The sequence below is a fragment of the Oncorhynchus gorbuscha genome, linkage group LG20 (assembly GCF_021184085.1).
Source record: "Oncorhynchus gorbuscha isolate QuinsamMale2020 ecotype Even-year linkage group LG20, OgorEven_v1.0, whole genome shotgun sequence".
NCBI lineage: Eukaryota > Metazoa > Chordata > Actinopteri > Salmoniformes > Salmonidae > Oncorhynchus > Oncorhynchus gorbuscha.
The window spans coordinates 19,113,993-19,131,315 of NC_060192.1; the positions used below are offsets into that span (position 1 = coordinate 19,113,993).

Here is a 17,323-nt window from a genome sequence, read left to right on the forward strand (position 1 = left end):
TTCTTTTTGAGCCAGATGTCTATTTCTTTAATGCACACAGCTTTTGCTCATTTGCATAGTTAATTGTTTAATTCCAGCATTCACTTACTTAATTTAAATCAATTATCAAATAAAACATTAAACCTCGTAAGCAATTAATTTAGACCCGCCATTTATTTTAAACAGCGGGTATTTACTTAAATGTGTGCGGTTGCCCGACTATTAAAAAGGATAGGCGGCTATTTGAGACTCAGCGTTTGATTGAAGTTTTGCGGTAGTCATGTATTAAATCTATTTGTTCAAAGTGTTCAATGTCTGGCATAGTTTGTAAATCTGCTGTCCATGTTTCTTCCTCCCAGTGAAGGACGCCAGTAAATTCTTCTTTGGCAGCGCTGGCGCCACCGGCAAGATGATGTTCAGCTCTTCTGCCGGAGAGGAACCCTTCTCCTTCATCCCAAAATCAACTTCCCCCACCCTGGGGAGCACCAGCTCCCCTCCTCCCAGCATGTCAGGGGAGCCTGTGAGGCCCACCCCTACCTTCAGAGTGGAGCCCCAGGCACCCAAGGTGGTAGGAGGAGAGACCCTGGGGAGTTTCTCGGGTCTACGTGTGGGTCAGGGGGATGAAGAGAAGCCCTCAGCGGCCGCGTTTAGCTTTGGCCAGCCGGACAATGGAATGGGGCTAGGTTTAGGTACGGGCACGGCCCAGTTTAGCTTCGGGTCGACCCTCCAGCAAGGAAAGCCAGCTGAGGCTGCATTTGGTGAGGCGGATTCTACCGTGACAGACTTATCCAAGACTGCATTCAAGCCTCCCGATCTGGCAGCCTTGTCGATCACCAAGCCTGCGTTCTCCACGTCAACAGCCACATCCTTCAGCAGCCTCCTAGCTGCACCCCTCTCTTCCCCTTCCCCCACCTTGGAGGAAGAGCCCCCCAAAGCCCCCACCCCCTTATCAGACCCTACTCCATCCCCAGAGCCTGTTCCCTCACAGCCCAGCCCCTCTGTCAGCCCCCCTGTTGCTGAGCCTGAGGTTACTACCTCCCCAGTGTCCTCAGTCCCTACCCCTACCATCCCTGAAAAGGCCACAACTTCCCCTGCCTCACCCCCTCCCCAGCTCCCCCATTGCCTCCACCACCCCTGTCCCCCCTGCCTCTACCACCCCACCAGCCCAGGCAGCCCCCAGCACTAACCCAGACCCTGCCCCCGAGGCATCACCACCCACTATCACCCCTACCCCGGAGGCCCCACCACCAGCCTACCCGGTCCCCAGCTCTGACAAACCTGGCTCCATCTTCACCCAGCCACCTGCCATCACCACAGATAGCACCACTATAGCTGTCACCATTCTCACGACGGTCATAAACACCGCAGCCCCTGCTGCCACCACCACCACCCCTACTGACTCCAACACCGCAGCCCCGGCCACAGGCACAGTTTTCGGACAGCCTGCTCCAGTGACTGCCGGCGGCTTTAGTTCCACTGGCTTTGGTGCTCCACCTGCAGGTGCAGGGGCTGGCTTTGGAAAACCTGTATTTGGGCAGACAGTTGGTGGGTTCGGCGAACCTGTTCCTAGCGCAGCCGGTGGCTTCGGTTTTGGCCAGTCTGCGTTCGGGGCCAGCCCTGGATTTGGACAGCCTGCAGCGGCCACCACTGCTGCAGCTGCTAGTACCGCTGCTAGTGGAGGTGGTCTGTTTGGAGCCCCCAGTGCCAGCAATGCCAGCAGTTTTTCCTTTGGCTCCCCCAGCGCCAGTACGGCCAGCAGTACGGGCACGGGCCTGTTTGGGCAGCCGAGCGCAACCCCGACCTTCGGGCAGCAGAGTGCTGGGTTTGGACAAGGCTCTATGTTTGGAAGCAACACAACCACCACATCTTCTACTGGCTTCAGCTTTGGACAACCTGCAGGTGAGTGTATCTGTGATATGTCACATGTTTGTGAAAATGCACTAATACGAAGTAGCTGTTAGGCCTCTGCATTCCATATCACAAAACCTGGAAATGAATCGTCAATGTAATGTTATATATTTTATATGTGGCAGACAGCTCAGGACAGTGGTCTTATTGGAAGAGCGTCCCTTAGACATCACCATGACACTATTAAGTTGTTTTAAGCCTCTAGCATTTACACAGACGGCCACTCAAGCTGCCAACCTGTCTTTCTTATTGACTGGATGTACAATCTCTAGGAATCAGATGATACCTTAAATGCTTATGGATTGGATTACCAGATTCTATTTGGTTTTGATTGATCTCCAAAATCCATATTTAGGACTACTAGGCTGGTATTATTTCAGCCATGGTATGTTGACCTATATAATTGCAGCATACAGCGCCTTCGCAAAGTTTTCAGAGCACACATTTTTTTTCCACATTTGAAGTTACAGCCTTGTTCTAAAATTTATTAAATGTGGATGTTTCCTCATCAATCTACACACAATACCCCGTAAGGACAAAGTGAAAACAAGGTTTTCTAAATTTTGGCTTAGTTTTTCAATTCAAATGTAATCACATTTACGTAAGTATTCAGACCCTTTACTCTACTTTGTTGAATCACCTTTGACAGAGATTACAGCATCGAGTCTTCTTGGGTATGATGCTACAAGCATGGCACACCTGTTTGGGCAGTTTCCCCCATTCTTCTCTGCAGATCATCTCAAGCACTGTCATGTTGCATGGGGAGCGTCGCTGCACAGCTATTTTCAGGTCTCTCCAGAGATGTTAGATTGGGTTCAAGTCCGGGGTCTGGCTGGGCCACTCGAGGACATTCAGAGTCTTGTTCCGAAGCCACTCCTGCATGGTCTTGGCTGTGTGATATAAGTCCCTTTTTGGCAAACTCCAAGCGGGCTGTCATGTGCCTTTTACTGAGGAGTGGCTTCTGTCTGGCCACTACCATAAAGGCCTGATTGGTGGAGTGCTGCAGAGATGGTTGTCCTTCTGGAAGGACACAGAGTTTTGAGCTCTGTCAGAGTGGCCATCAGGTTCTTGGTCACCTCCCTGACCAAGGCCCTTCCCCCCCGATTGCTCCGTTTGGCTGGGCGGCCAGCTCAGTTTGGCTGGGCGGCCAGCTCTAGGAAGAGTCTTGGTGGTTCCAATCATCTTCCATTTAAAAATGATGGAGGCCACTGTGTTATTGGGAACCTTCAATCCTGCAGTAATGTTTTTGGTACCCTTCCCCAGATCTGTGCATCGACACAATCCTGTCTCTGAGCTCTACGGACAATTTATTCAACCTCATGGGCATGCACTGTCAACTGTGGGACCTTATATAGACAGGTGTGTGTGCCTTTCCAGATCATGTTCAATCAATAGATTTACCACAGGTGGACTCCCAAGTTGTAGAAACATCTCAAGGATGATCAATGGAAACAGGATGCAACTGAGCTCAATTTCGAGTGTCATAGCAAAGGCTGAATACTTACGTAAATAAGGTATTTCTGTTTATTATTTTTAATAAATATGCAAACATTTCTAATAACCTGTTTTCGCTTTGTCATTATGCTGTATTTTTGATTGATTTGAGGAATTTTTATTGCCATTTTAGAATAAGGCTGTAATGTAACATAATATGGAAAAAGTCAAGGTGTCTGAATACTTTCCGAAGGCGCAGTATCTAGGGAACGAAGCAATGGGGCATCCTGATAAAGGCAGTTACCTCAGTTACTCATCCAGTCAGAGCTGCTGCCAAAGTGCTTAAATGAATGTAGTTGTTTTCCCTCTGTGGGACTGAGCAGCATCATTAGGATGGGTATTTATCACGCCATTAGGATAATGGAGCTTAGAGAGAAGGCCACTACTCTCTGATGGTCTTATCCAGTCCAATCCCATTCATCCATCAGGGCCTGTTAGGATCTGCTGGTATTGGCTGGCAGACCATACTCCTCCATGGGTCATAGGCCTCTCTAAACCACTATGCTGGAGGAAGTTGGCATTGACCACTGGTATAGGGTGGTCAGTTTTGTTTCACCTGTTACCGATCTGGTTAGGGTTGAGGATGGTGGTTAGCTGATCCCTGATCTTTACTTCTAGGGGTAAGCTCTACCGTGACCCTGTAAACCCAAGTATAAGGTAAACACTGTACTTATTGCCGGGATGATACCAGTATTTCGATAGTCGTTAGTATCGTGACAAGGAAAACAAAAACAATGCAAATTTAACTTCTTTAGAAAACAGCCCTAATTTTGGAAACAAACATTGTTTATATCCAGAATCACATTTATTTATTTTCCAAAATATAGACAAAATGTACATACTGCAGGTTTTTAAAGAACCGAGAGTTACTGTTTAAAATGTTCGCGCTACTGGTATTGTCACGATTCTGTTTCATAATTGCAAAGTAGTTAAAACACTGTCAGTTCCACTTTAATTAAGCCATTATTATGGCACCACGTTAAAAAATGATTTGGGTGGTGAAGTGATGTTGGGCCTGGAGTTGCCCTCTTCCCAGTGATTCTCTGAATTCCCACCCGTGCTAAGAGGTGCTGGGCCGCGGGAAGACAGTTGACCTGTCTGTGTGTGTCACAACAACTCCGCAGTTACTGAAGCAATGTCTCGGTTCTGACTGTCCTAGGGCTCTGTGTTCCCACCCAGATAGGCATTCTGTTATATCATAGTGACAATGTGTCTGTCTGGCCATATGCATGTACTAATAGTGGAGATAGGCTTACACTTCAAAGCCACGCTGTCAAAGTAATGAGGTGAACAGGAAATCTGAAACGGAGGAGGTTGTGATGGGGGTCAATTGAGCTCACTTGTGCGCATGGTCTGTACCACTGTCGGTCTTTACTGTATTAGATTGGCAATATGTGAGGAGAGCAGCCCTTGGCCCGTCATTTATGCGCGGAGCCCCACAGCAGGTTAAACATGAATTAAGGCCTACTTACGCTGCGTCAGAGCACGCCTGGTCGATGTCGCTCTTAACAGAGCTGGATTAAGATGGTATAACCAAAGACCAGACTACATTAAATCTGTATTGAAACAGAGGAGGAACTGCCTGAACTTGTCTAATAAGAAAGCTCCATTTTACACCATAGACATGGAAGAAATCGGAGAGACTTTGGCTTTGCTCTGTAAGCCTAGGGGTGATTTCTCTTAACTCTATTAGCAGTTTGGTAGAGAGGGCAGTTAGGGGTATCTAAGGGAGTGTTAATAGCCAGGGTCATGTTTGTTTCTAAATGTCTTTGTGCAGGTCTGAGGTGACAGCAGCCAGTCTTATAGCTACAATAGCCAACTAGCTAGCAACGCCAGGACAGCAACAGGTGTTACACTATAAATGGCCCTAGAATTCCTATTGAGTCTGGATATGTGTTATGCATTCCCATGTATTATTTCTGTCCCCTTCACAGCTGGCTAGTTATTTCAGGCAGTATATTGTCAGCATAGCTATGTGAACTAGCAAAAGGGCTGCTGTTACATTTGATTTTGTTGCACGTGCTCGTCCGCAAACTGCACAGGAACATTCGTGAATGTATTCGTTAATAAACATTAATGTTCACTGTTCCTTAGGGCTGTCCCCGGGGAGAGAGGGGGGGGTGAATATAGACACACCATATATAGACACACCTTATGTGATGTGATAAAATCAACTAAATATGTAGGCTACTGAGCTTGTCTGATGCTTTAAGCCCACTGTGATTAAATACTTAACACACAAATGTCTTGAGGGAGCCAGAGATCAAGATAGCTTAACCAAAATAAAAAAATATGTTCCCGAATCATCTCCTCCCTCTGCTGCTAGCCTTCGCAGAGTCTGCCACTACGCTCTAGAAGTTGCCGGTAATAGGCTACAACCAGTGGTCGGTAACCTTTTTCCATTTGGAGTGCCAATTTATCTTACCATTTCTACCAATCTGTGTAGCCAGTTAGGATTTTCATATGCACATTCTTGTGGAACAGTTCAATTTATTTCATAATAAAGTATTCGTATCTCAAAATAGTTGTCATGTGATTAATAAAAATGATATCTAAATGAAAATTATACAAATCTAAAAGTATCTTCTATTGCTATTGCAGCCTGCAGGTAGAAAATATCCTGATTAAAAAATAAATTACATTGGCTAATCATGGCTTGTCTGCAAGGACCTTCAAAAATAGTATCAACTATCAACTTGGTCCAGCCTGAAGCTTGCACTAACAAACTTGCAACATTGTATAAAATATTAAGGACCCTCAGTTTCCCGGGCCAGTGAGCTTCAGACAGACACAGCTGTAGTCTATTTGTTTAAGGGATAAGTAATCAGGTATGCCTATTTTAAGACGTTTCCACCGGTTCGGAGCATGACATTTTCCCCCCACTTTTTCGAATGGGAGAGAGCTGGAAAGATTTTTCAAATAGGCTACATTGAGGAACTATTGGCATTCTCAATGGATGTAAAAACAGACTGAGTTTACTTGCCGTTTGCGGTGAAGAAAAAATTCCTTAGATGCTCCAAAGCTCAGTAGTGGTGGTGAGTTAAATCAGAAATACTATCAGATCCCCAAATGGGCACATTTATAAGCCTATGTTTGCCCCCAGGCCAGGTAGCCAAGGCCTACTTCTGTGTAATCAGGTACGTGTCCTTACTCAACATTGACAGGAGCCCTCCATATGAAACACAATGAATAAATGGACAACTCGTAAATGGAATGAAATAAACCAAAACCTGTTTCTCACAAGTGTAACCTAGGTTGTGCGTTCTGCAAACAACGTGTCCACTCCGACAATGAGAACTGTAAAATATTGTAATATTGAACGCCTATATTGAATGCATTAACAGAAATTACTGTAACCAAACAAACATTGTAGATGATAAATGATGGGAATTAACAGTACATGTACTGCTGGTGATACCGGTGTGCCATCCCCGCGTTCTCCACAATGGATTAGTCCACTCAGACAGGCGTCAGTCAAGACATGTGCAATGCGCAGTTGTAACAACAAAAATGTAACTAAAATATTCTCGATCGACCAACAGCCTATCAACCAAACAATCGACCAGTCGACTAAATGGAGTCAGCCCTACTGTTTCTTTTATAGAAAATTAGCATACACAGTCAGAAGCATTTCATCTACGCCCTAAACTTGTTCACAAACAAAGTCACCACATGGACTAATTTAAGCCACAGTAAATGATACGGTGGGTGTCATGAATGAATGAGTCATTGCCAAGTCCCAGGTCCAGACTAAAGGCAGTCCCAGCATTAATTTGTAGACCTGTCCCCCATACTCTGAGAGAATAACATTTCATGTTCCGCCTGATTTATTATAGGGGAGTTGACTCTCGGCATGAGGGATTTAATAGACAGTCGTACAGCCCGCTTTCTAAAAGCCACCAATTTAAAGGGAAAACGAGTAGAGGCCCAGGCAAAATGGAAGTGGAATAAAAGGGAAATGTGGAGTTGACTGGTGGAAGATATCCACCTATCCACCAGCCAGTATGCCTTTCTTTCTCACACGCGCAGGCACACCCACACACACACACAGCTTACGCTCTGCCACACACACAGCATGTACACATCCATCTAGAGTTTGTCAGAGGGCTTATCACACTGCATACATATCCAGTGTACATGGTGACATTGTGTCAGAGATAAATGTGGGGATTTGTCTTTTTCTGCTCCACTGTCTTCCCCCCTCAGTCATCTATAACCTGCAAAGAAAATAGTTCTGTCGCAAAAGTCTAATGCTGCTGGAACGAGACCATCCATAAAACGACTGCACTATCAGCGTACACACACACACACACACACACACACACACACACACACACACACACACACACACACACACACACACACACACACACACACACACACACACACACACACACACACAGTTCTGACGTCCTACCACTGTCATCATCGCTAACCTTAAATGACTGTACGTCTAAAGGACAAATTGTGATAGTTTGCATGGTTGTATTGTACAGAGCCTGCTTAATGTATTTTATGTGCTACTTATTATTTTCTGTCCTCTTCCCTCCCAGCTTTCGGAAACTCCTCCACTACCTCAGTGTTCGGTCAACAGTCCAGTACTGGGAGTGTCTTTGGACAGGTAACATTCACATTTGACAGTGTGTACAAAATAGACAACCATCCTACCATTTTGATATGTAACACTTCAGGGAAAGACTCCCAAATGCCCCTCTTCAAATGTGCACACGCCGCACCACTCACATACACATGAGATGTATTATTGCATTTGGGTAAGAATCATGGAGAGAACTCATCAGGGAGGCTCATATGTACTTATTACTGCATAACCAACACTGATCATTGTGACCTTGTTGTGACCGTGGCTGTGCACCACTCCCCTATCCTACCCAGCAGCAGCCATCCAGCGGTGGGGGTCTGTTTGGATCTGGCTCTGCCCCGGCTGCAGCCTCCCAGCAGGCAGGGGGAGGCTTCTTCAGTGGCCTGGGGGGCAAACCCAGTGAGGACGCCGCCAACAAGAACCCTTTCGGCACTGCCGCTGCCACCGGGGGCTTCGGACAGCCCAACCAGACAGGTGGGAGAAGGGTTGTAGCAGAAAGGATGACTGATCTTAGATTTAAACTTCCTGTTCAATTTTAAGACGGACGGGTGCAGTTATCATCAGCAGGGGGGAACCCTTTGATTGACATCCCTCTTGAAAAAGGATGACGAAGTCCACTGCAATAAATTCATAGCTCCAATACTTTTGCATTAATGTTATCAAGACCGATGTTTTCATGTGGGGGGAGGTAGCGAATATAATCATATTTTTTGTTTCTAAACACAGCCTCACGTAAATTGATTTTCTCCAGCATTATGCTGTGAGTCTTAATCTCATAAGCAGAGCAGTGATTTAGCCTGTTGCTGCTGGAGGCACTGACAGCGTATGTATCTGTGCTGTCCTTTCTATGACACAACATGAGTCAACACAACACAACCATCCTCTATAGCTCCGGTCATATGTTACTGCTCAACAGACTGGCATAGTTTTCCATAGCAAATAGGTTTGTATCTCTTGTTTTCTTATTCCTCTAATGCACATAAACTGCATCGACTCATCCATGTTTGTTCTGTAGATGAATGCAAATACGTTAATATTTTCTCAACCTTTTGAGACCTTGAGGTGGTACGTGATTCATTTGTGTTAAACAATGTTAATGAAATCATTAGTCTGCTTTTCTTCCAAGCTATATTTCACTGTGGTACTGTACATGTAGGTTTGATGAGTAGAAATATCCACTTGAGCCACCCCCATTCTGTCCTCCTATGCCCTCTTTTGTTCCGAATTGAAATGGTGCAGTATTCTGATTATGGCTATGTGAATATGTATGACCCATTTCATAGGGACTATGTGATAGTATATCGCTTGTTTGCCCACGGCTTTGATTCTTATGAGATAAGTCATGCAATGGCACTCGTATGGCTTTTTATTACATTTTCCCTGAACATATTCTAACCCACATTTTCACCCATGTCTTTGCTGCATGCAGACCATTAGCTTTTAGTCAAATTCCTCAATTCCATTGTTTCTTGGACACAATCACCTTTAGGAAGAGCACTGCAAATGACTATTTTCCTTGAGTAGCTCTTAACTGACAGTAGGCGTTGTGCCATGCTGCGTAATACATCAAGTGTCCATCCCAATGTCTTCCACACACACCTAATACCATTTAGCCACATATCCATTTCCTCCCTCCTTGTCTCTATGATGAAAAGTGACCCCCTTTATCTGGTAGTCAGGTAACTTGTCTATGTAACCACCCAGCCACAGGAGAATCCATTTTGATTTGAAAGGTGATTTATTTTATTTTCTCTCACGTTGTTTGCTTTCAAGTTACTATGTTGCAAATTGTTGAAGCGTGAAGTGCTAAATTGCATCTCAAACAAGATTTCAGTGTTGCGTGTCATTTACACACAAGTACTTTCCATGCTCAGTATTACCATTATGGTGAAAGCATTGTGCAAAAAAAAAGTATGAAAATGGCTCCTAGAAAAGAGTCTGGACTCTATGCTGATTTGATATATGATGTCTGGGACTTGGAAAAGATGTGTGAAATGAACATGAGCAGGAAACCTTAATTCGAAAACTAGATTTTAACGATCGGAAATTAGGCTGCCAATGTTTCAATACTCATGTAAATCTTTCCTCTCCTTTTTGAGAGAGATACACTGGAGAGATGTTCTCCAGTGTATCTCTCGAAAAGAGAGGAAAGATTTACATGAGTATTGAAACATTGGCAGCGTTGACATGGGGGCCACATCTGCCAGTGCAGTCGGAACAGAAAGTGACCAGTGGGCTGTGAGGTTGCAGCTGATCCCAGGTCAGATGAAGAGGCCGACTTCCCAGCCATTTAAAAGTGAGACGCACTGCACTGTGAAGATCAAAAGACAGAGGGAGACCTGGGTCAACCGGAAAGTGTGTTGTTCTCATGACACCCCCAAACAATATTCCACCGCATCGTTCTAGAGATGAACATCTAATGAGCTTGGAGGGAGATGGATGGAGAGAAAGAGAAAGAAGTTAGGCGGCTGATTTTCCTCGCATGATTAGGATTTTGAAATGGATGTGTCTGAGTGAGGAATCATGGGCAGGAAAGAGAGCTCTGTGAAGCTGTGAATTGTTTCCTATAGCATTTCTTAGGCAGGATGCTTAGCTTAGTGGCGTTCTGTCTAGAAATCTTTTGGGTTCATTTGAACTCTTATGGGAAACACATGGTTGGTTTACTTTTGTGTAGAAACTCTTGTTTTCCTCTCTATCTATTGGAAACACTAAGGCTGTTGACTTAACTTATATTTAACTGGAACTGAGTACCGGCCCTTCAAATGTTCTGCTGCTTGAGTTCCTGCACCTCCTTACAGAATATTAGCTCAAAACTATTGCACCTAAATATGAACAGTCCCAGCACTCAAAATGAGTACAGGCACCTATTTCAGTTTAGCACTGCTATAAATCCAATGTTAACCTCTGTTTGTCCTACAGGAGGAACTACCCTGTTTGGGAACAGCGGGGCCAAAACCTTTGGCTTTGGCTCCCCAGCGTCAATATTCGGGGGGGGGGAGCAGACTGCCAGTGGAACCTTCAGCACGGGAGGGGGGAGCGTGGCCGCTCAGGGGTTCGGCTCCTTCTCCACCCCCACCAAACAAACAAGTAGGCTACACCCTCACCCCAAAACAAGTGACAAGTCACCCAGCTCTGTCAACTCCAGACTTTTGTGCCCATGGTGATGTACTGTATATGTTCAAAAGTGTTATCCAACAATGTTACAAATAACCCTGGTCTCTTAACCGTGGTCTCTTTACAATACCTTCTACCCTTTGAACGCATTCCCCATCACTATCCCCTCTAGTCTCTTTGACTGTAATAGTAACAGCCATTTACATTCTTGGCTCCGTCTCTGATGTTGTCCTGTCCGCCTCGGGGTGTTGATGCGGCGGGCGGCTCTGTGATGTGTGAGGGTCAGAGAGAAAGACAGGTGGTTGTGGATGAACACTCCACACACGCATCACTTCCTCTTTGGCCCTGTGGCAGCAGCAGATCCACTCCCTGCAACCTCAGCTGCCGCCACTGCTTGCTCCCCAAGGAGAGACTCACTCTGTACTCCTTTATCATCTGAGTTACAGCTACAGTCACATGATCTCTCTCTCTCTCTGCCAGTACAACACTAGTGGATCATGGTTAGGCTACATTCCACAATGTAGCATCTTTCCGAGCTAATGAACAGTCTTGGTGTCTACTTGGCTAAAGAATTTAGTCAACGCAGTTATATTTCCTCAATTTAGCAAATAATATAGCATATCTTAGAAATTAGGGTCATAGCGTTCCCCAAATGTTAGCACCACTAGTTTTGTCTTGGCATTTTACTCAGCTAGCTATATAGTGGTAACATCTACCCCTAAACTCTTCTGGTCATTTTCACAAAGCATCTAAGAATAGGAGTGCTGATCAAGGATCAGGTCATCCCTCTTATTCATTACCTGATCATAGATTAGCACTTACTCTGAGACGCTTTATTAATACGGAACCTGTGTCTTTTTGGTACTGCTGTCACTTCTATAGCTACTATCACTGGCCAGGGTCCAAGGAATGTAATCCCATTACATTAACCCAATCAATTATTCACTGGGCCGTGCTTGTAACCAGGCTTGTCATTTCAGTGATCCCCTCTGTTTATGACTCTCTTTTCATCCCAAAGAGTGTGTTGTTGGAAATTGATTCCCATCAAGCCCTCATAGCCGCAATGGTGTGTGTGTGTGTGTGTGTGTTATCCATGTCCATTTATCCATGAGTGAGAAAACTGTTGTCCCTGAACAGAAATGGAGGTGTGGTAGAGCAGGCAATAATACAATAAAAACTTTATTAATCATGTTGGGCCTGTTCGTTTCAGGGCAACAGCAGGTGTGACATACACATCCATCAAAGTTGCGGAAGAATATAAACATTGCCTGTGTTTGCTTCTATTTTTGAAGTATTTACTTATGTATGGTTAGTATTAGACTGTGGTAAGTGTCCCCTGAGACATTCTGTCCTGCCCGCCCATCTCAACGAATTCAAGAATATTGCTCATATACACGTGTCAGCTTTATTCATGTAACCGTCCTGCTCGCGTATTGTTATCAAATCAAAGTCAGCCAACTTACTCTTCCTCACACCCCTCTATCTGTACCCCTTCAGGTGGTTTTGGGAGCGCCCCTGTGTTCGGTAGCCCCCCTGCTTTCGGGGGCTCCCCAGCGTTTGGGGGGTCAGCAGCATTTGGCTCGGCCCCGTCCTTCAGCAGTCCCATGGGCTCCTCAGCCAGCAAGGTGTTTGGAGAGGGCACGGCAGCCGCCAACGTGGGAGGATTCGGGTAAGAGAGACACCCCTCTTAGACATTTATTGGATATGCAGAGTGAGATGTTTTGTATTGTTCTAAAATGACAGTGTAGAAGATCTCAACATTCTTGATAATACTGACCATAAAGGCTGTAGAATGTCTTGCAAAGTTTTTATGCGTTTATTGCTGTATATTGGTTATTGTCTTGGTTTTCTTATGTATATTATATATAGGGGCGGCAGGTAGCCTATGGGCGGCAGGTAGCCTATGGGCGGCAGGTAGCCTATGGGCGGCAGGTAGCCTATGGGCGGCAGGTAGCCTATGGGCGTCAGGTAGCCTATGGGCGTCAGGTAGCCTATGGGCGTCAGGTAGCCTATGGGCGTCAGGTAGCCTATGGGCGTCAGGTAGCCTATGGGCGGCAGGTAGCCTATGGGCGGCAGGTAGCCTATGGGCGGCAGGTAGCCTATGGGCGGCAGGTAGCCTATGGGCGGCAGGTAGCCTATGGGCGGCAGGTAGCCTATGGGCGGCAGGTAGCCTATGGGCGGCAGGTAGCCTATGGGCGGCAGGTAGCCCAGGGGCGGCAGGTAGCCCAGGGGCGGCAGGTAGCCCAGGGGCGGCAGGTAGCCCAGGGGCGGCAGGTAGCCCAGGGGCGGCAGGTAGCCTAGGGGATAGAGCGTTGGCCAGTAACTGAAAGGTTGCTAGTTCGAATCCCCGAGCTGACAAGGTAAAAATCTCTCATTCTGCCCCTGATCAAGGCAGTTAACCCACTGTTCCTAGGCCATAATTGTACATATGAATTTGTTCTTAACTGTCTTCCCTAGTTAAATAAAGGTTAAATAAATAAAAAATATGATTAAGGTTGACAAATTAAAGGAAAGCAATATAGGGACGAGGGGCTTTAGCCATTCCAACTGAGAGCACGCTGACACCTTCTAGCCACTGTTTTCATATTAACACATGGATTTTGTCACCAACACTCCCTGATAAGTAAATAATACCTTGCTAACCCCCAACCTCCTTTCTCAACTTGGGCATAATACCCTAAACCCTGTTCGGCTACACTGGCACACGTTAATGAGCTTGACATTTAATTTAGAAAAGTCCACAGTAGATGAGTATTGAAGATTTACTTACTGCATTTACATCAAGTATTTAAGTATTTCTGGTATTTGTTTATCACTATACATCAGGGGATGTAAACCAGTCAGCTATAACCACCCAGACCTCTTGCAGAGTCAACCTTTGCTCTGAATTTGACCTCAACCCTCATTGTACAATTATGGGAGAAAATGGGATTATTCCTTCATCCCCTCCCGCTCAGCTCCCTCTCCCCCTGGAGCAGCCCCCTGGCATGTGCAGGCCTGCTGAGGCATTGGGCACCTCTGCCAAGCCCCAAACCACAGAGGCATGTAGAGCTAGATTATTCCAGATAATCCCACTCTGAGGTCATACTGCCAGCAGATTAAGATGTGCTAGTTCCCCCCTTCTCTCTAGCCTCCCTCTCTCTCTCCCCCTGGGGTTGTTGTATTAGGCACAGGTCTTCTAGAGGGAATTGCCAACTAAACCCCCACCCCTCAATTCTCTACCACACACTCTATACACACACACACGCTTTACACCCTCTGCCTCGGGTCCTGTTGGCTGCAGGGAGATGGGAGCTAGCCTTGCCGTGCGTGAACTCATCTCTCTGTTTTTCTTATTCTTCTCCCATTCTCTCACTCCTTTCTCTATTTAAGTTGTCAGGGTTTCATCCTATTGGGCTGTCAGATGGCAGCAGGCCAAGTGGCTTGGTGTTTTCATTCATTCCCTTCCTCCATTCAGTCACACTTATTATTATTTTTTAAATGTGTTATTATGTCACGACTCGTGAGGTAATTATTTTTGCCGTCTCTCACTTGTTATCACCTCGTCGTCTTGTTTACAATGAGAAATATTGATAAAGTTGTTTACGAATGCCGGTCCTGGTTTTGTTATATATTAAATATTTCTTGAAAGATAGTTTCGATGATATAGTATTTCATGACTCCCTACAACCAGTAAATGTCACCCTCCCTATCTTTTTAAAGTGGCTCCTCAATTTAGCAGTTTGCCGTACCTAGTGATGAGGCGATTGACCCAAGGGCGGTAGAGGTGGGCGGGCTGAGCAGAAAAAGATTGTCTCCTGTATTAGGGTCAGAGGTCAGCCTTTATTTTTGTCAGGGGGTCTACCCATGCTGCCTCCAAGATTAAAACCAGCAGAGCAACTGAGCTGGCTGGACGGCCCGGACTATTCTCTACCCCTCTCTCACTATCCCTCTATATTCTTGCTCTCTTCTTTCATGTCTTTATTCGTCTGTCTATTTTTCCTCTTCCCCTCTCTCTCTGTCTCCTCTGACTACTGCAACACACTTATTACATATGCACATAGTATAGTATGTCTCTCCTTTACTCGTCCTCATCCCCTCATCTCTCTGCTGATGTTTGATGACTAGTCAAATAATCCTGGTTTGGTTGTGTGACTGGCACTGGTCTTGTCTGTCTCGCTCAGGGCACCTGAAGCCTCTGTCAGAAGTAACTTCCCCTCACACTGTTCTACTACATTTAAACTCAATAAAACATCAAACAAACTCTGCTCCCTAACTGTCGTAGCTTCCACACACAGATCCCAGATCAGTAGGGGAAGAGCTGTGGGAGCATTAGCGACTTATTCCATTGTCATTTAAATCAAGGCTTATTGCAATATGCTTTGATGTAATGGGCTCTGATATTATTCCAGGCGAGGCTGTTCCTCTGCTTATTTTAGGTTACCTCTCCTCTCTGGCTTAGAATGGTAATGGGAACAGAGTAGAGTGACTGGGGTAGTGTGCTAGACTAGCTGTACTAAACAGTCTACAGACTGGAGGGAGAGGGAGTTAAGGAGCACAGAGCAGAGTAATTCGTCCTCTGACTGTATGGTCTCAGGACTGACAGAGTATTAATTATAAAGTTGATGTAAACGGACCAGTGCCTCAATAACGTAAGAAATCAAATGTAGCAATGGTTATTCAACACATTTCCATGAAATGTTTATTAGGCTATTGTTAGACTGTAATATTGAATATTCAGTCTTTTAATGTTTTTAATCTTTTATGTGCATTTCTCTTCCTTCACAGCTTTGCTTCCACTCAACAAAGCACACTGTCATTTGGTGCTCTGGCCAACCAGAGTGCCCCATCATTTGGTAACCTGGCCCAGCAGCAGCAGGGGTCAGGGTTCGGAGCTCCTCAGCCCAGTGGCTTCTCTGGGTTCGGACAGCAGGGAGGAGGAGGTGAGTAGTAATATCTCACCCGTTCAGTTCTTTCAGATCATTGCATGGGAACACTGCTCCAGATTATCCAGATGCACCCCAAGCCTTAATTGACCATTTCTCTTCCCTCCCTATTCTTGTGACTAAACTGTATGAAAGGAATCCAACCCCCAGTGTAGTCATTTCTGCCCCTGCAGTCTCCTCCCCACTCCCCCAGCCACGCTAATACGGAACAAGGTCCTTGTTTGAAGCTTTGCCAGTTAGTCCCTTCCCCTATTCCCCTGAAGTAAAGCCACTGTTTTTTTAATGCCTAGTGGCTAATGCTATCCCCAGCACTCTGTCTGCTGTGCAGTACAACAGGGCCACAAGATGCAGCCCTAGGTTCATTCTAGGCTAGGCTAGCCGTGGGGATGGTGGAATCCCACAAGTGGCTTCCTATTAACACACATTCCTACTGCGGTCACATGCCCCCATGCAAGTTATCTTTTTTGTTTGTATATGGCAGTTTTCTCAAGATGGGAAGAGGAGGGTGGGAAGAACTCTTTCAGCATCTTACACTGAACGAAAATTTAAATGCAACATGTAAAATGTTGGTCCCATGTTTCATGAGCCAGAAATGTTCAAGAAGATGATTAAACAGCATAATCATTACACAGGTGCAGGGGCAATAAAAGGCCACTCTAAAATGTGCACAGATGTCTCACGTTTTGAGGGAGCGTGCATTTGGAATGCTGACTGCAGGAATGTCCACGAGAACTGTTTCCAGAGAATTCTCTACCATAAGCTGCCTCCAACGTTGTTTTAGAGAATTTGTCAGTACATCCAACCGGCCTCACAACCGCGGACCACGTGTATAGTTTTGTGTGGGTGAGCGGTTTGCTGATGTCAATGTTGTGAACAGAATGCCCCATGGTGGAGTTATCGCATGGGCAGGCATAATCTACGGACAACGAACACAATTGCATTTTATCGGTTGCAATTTAAATGCAGAGGTACCGTGATGAGATCCTGAGGCCTGTTATGAGGCCCATTTTTTTGTAAGGTAGAGTACCAGCGGCACTACCATCACTCTCCTTCTTAATCAAATAGCCCTTACACAGCCTGGAGGTGTGTTTTGGGTCATTGTCCTGTTGAAAAACAAATGATAGTCCCACTCAGATTTAACCAGATGGGATGGTAATTGCTGCAGAACACTGTGGTAGCCATGCTGGTTAAGTGTACCTTTTGAATTCTAAATCAATCACAAACCGTGTCACCAACAAAGCACCCCCATACCATCACACTTCCTCCTCCATGCTTCACGTGGGAACTACACATGCGGAGATCA

The 17,323-nt window shown here is 45.6% G+C and overlaps 1 protein-coding gene across 1 annotated transcript in view; it reads left to right on the top strand.

The window, feature by feature from the left end:
• LOC124006739 (nuclear pore complex protein Nup214-like) overlaps window positions 1-17,323 on the top strand; it is a 60,153-nt gene that overhangs the window by 38,713 nt on the left and 4,117 nt on the right. The window contains 7 exon segments of the mRNA XM_046316858.1: window positions 339-1,099; window positions 1,101-1,878; window positions 7,935-8,002; window positions 8,275-8,455; window positions 10,901-11,068; window positions 12,593-12,764; window positions 15,863-16,017. Coding sequence (XP_046172814.1) covers window positions 339-1,099; window positions 1,101-1,878; window positions 7,935-8,002; window positions 8,275-8,455; window positions 10,901-11,068; window positions 12,593-12,764; window positions 15,863-16,017 — 2,283 coding nt within the window.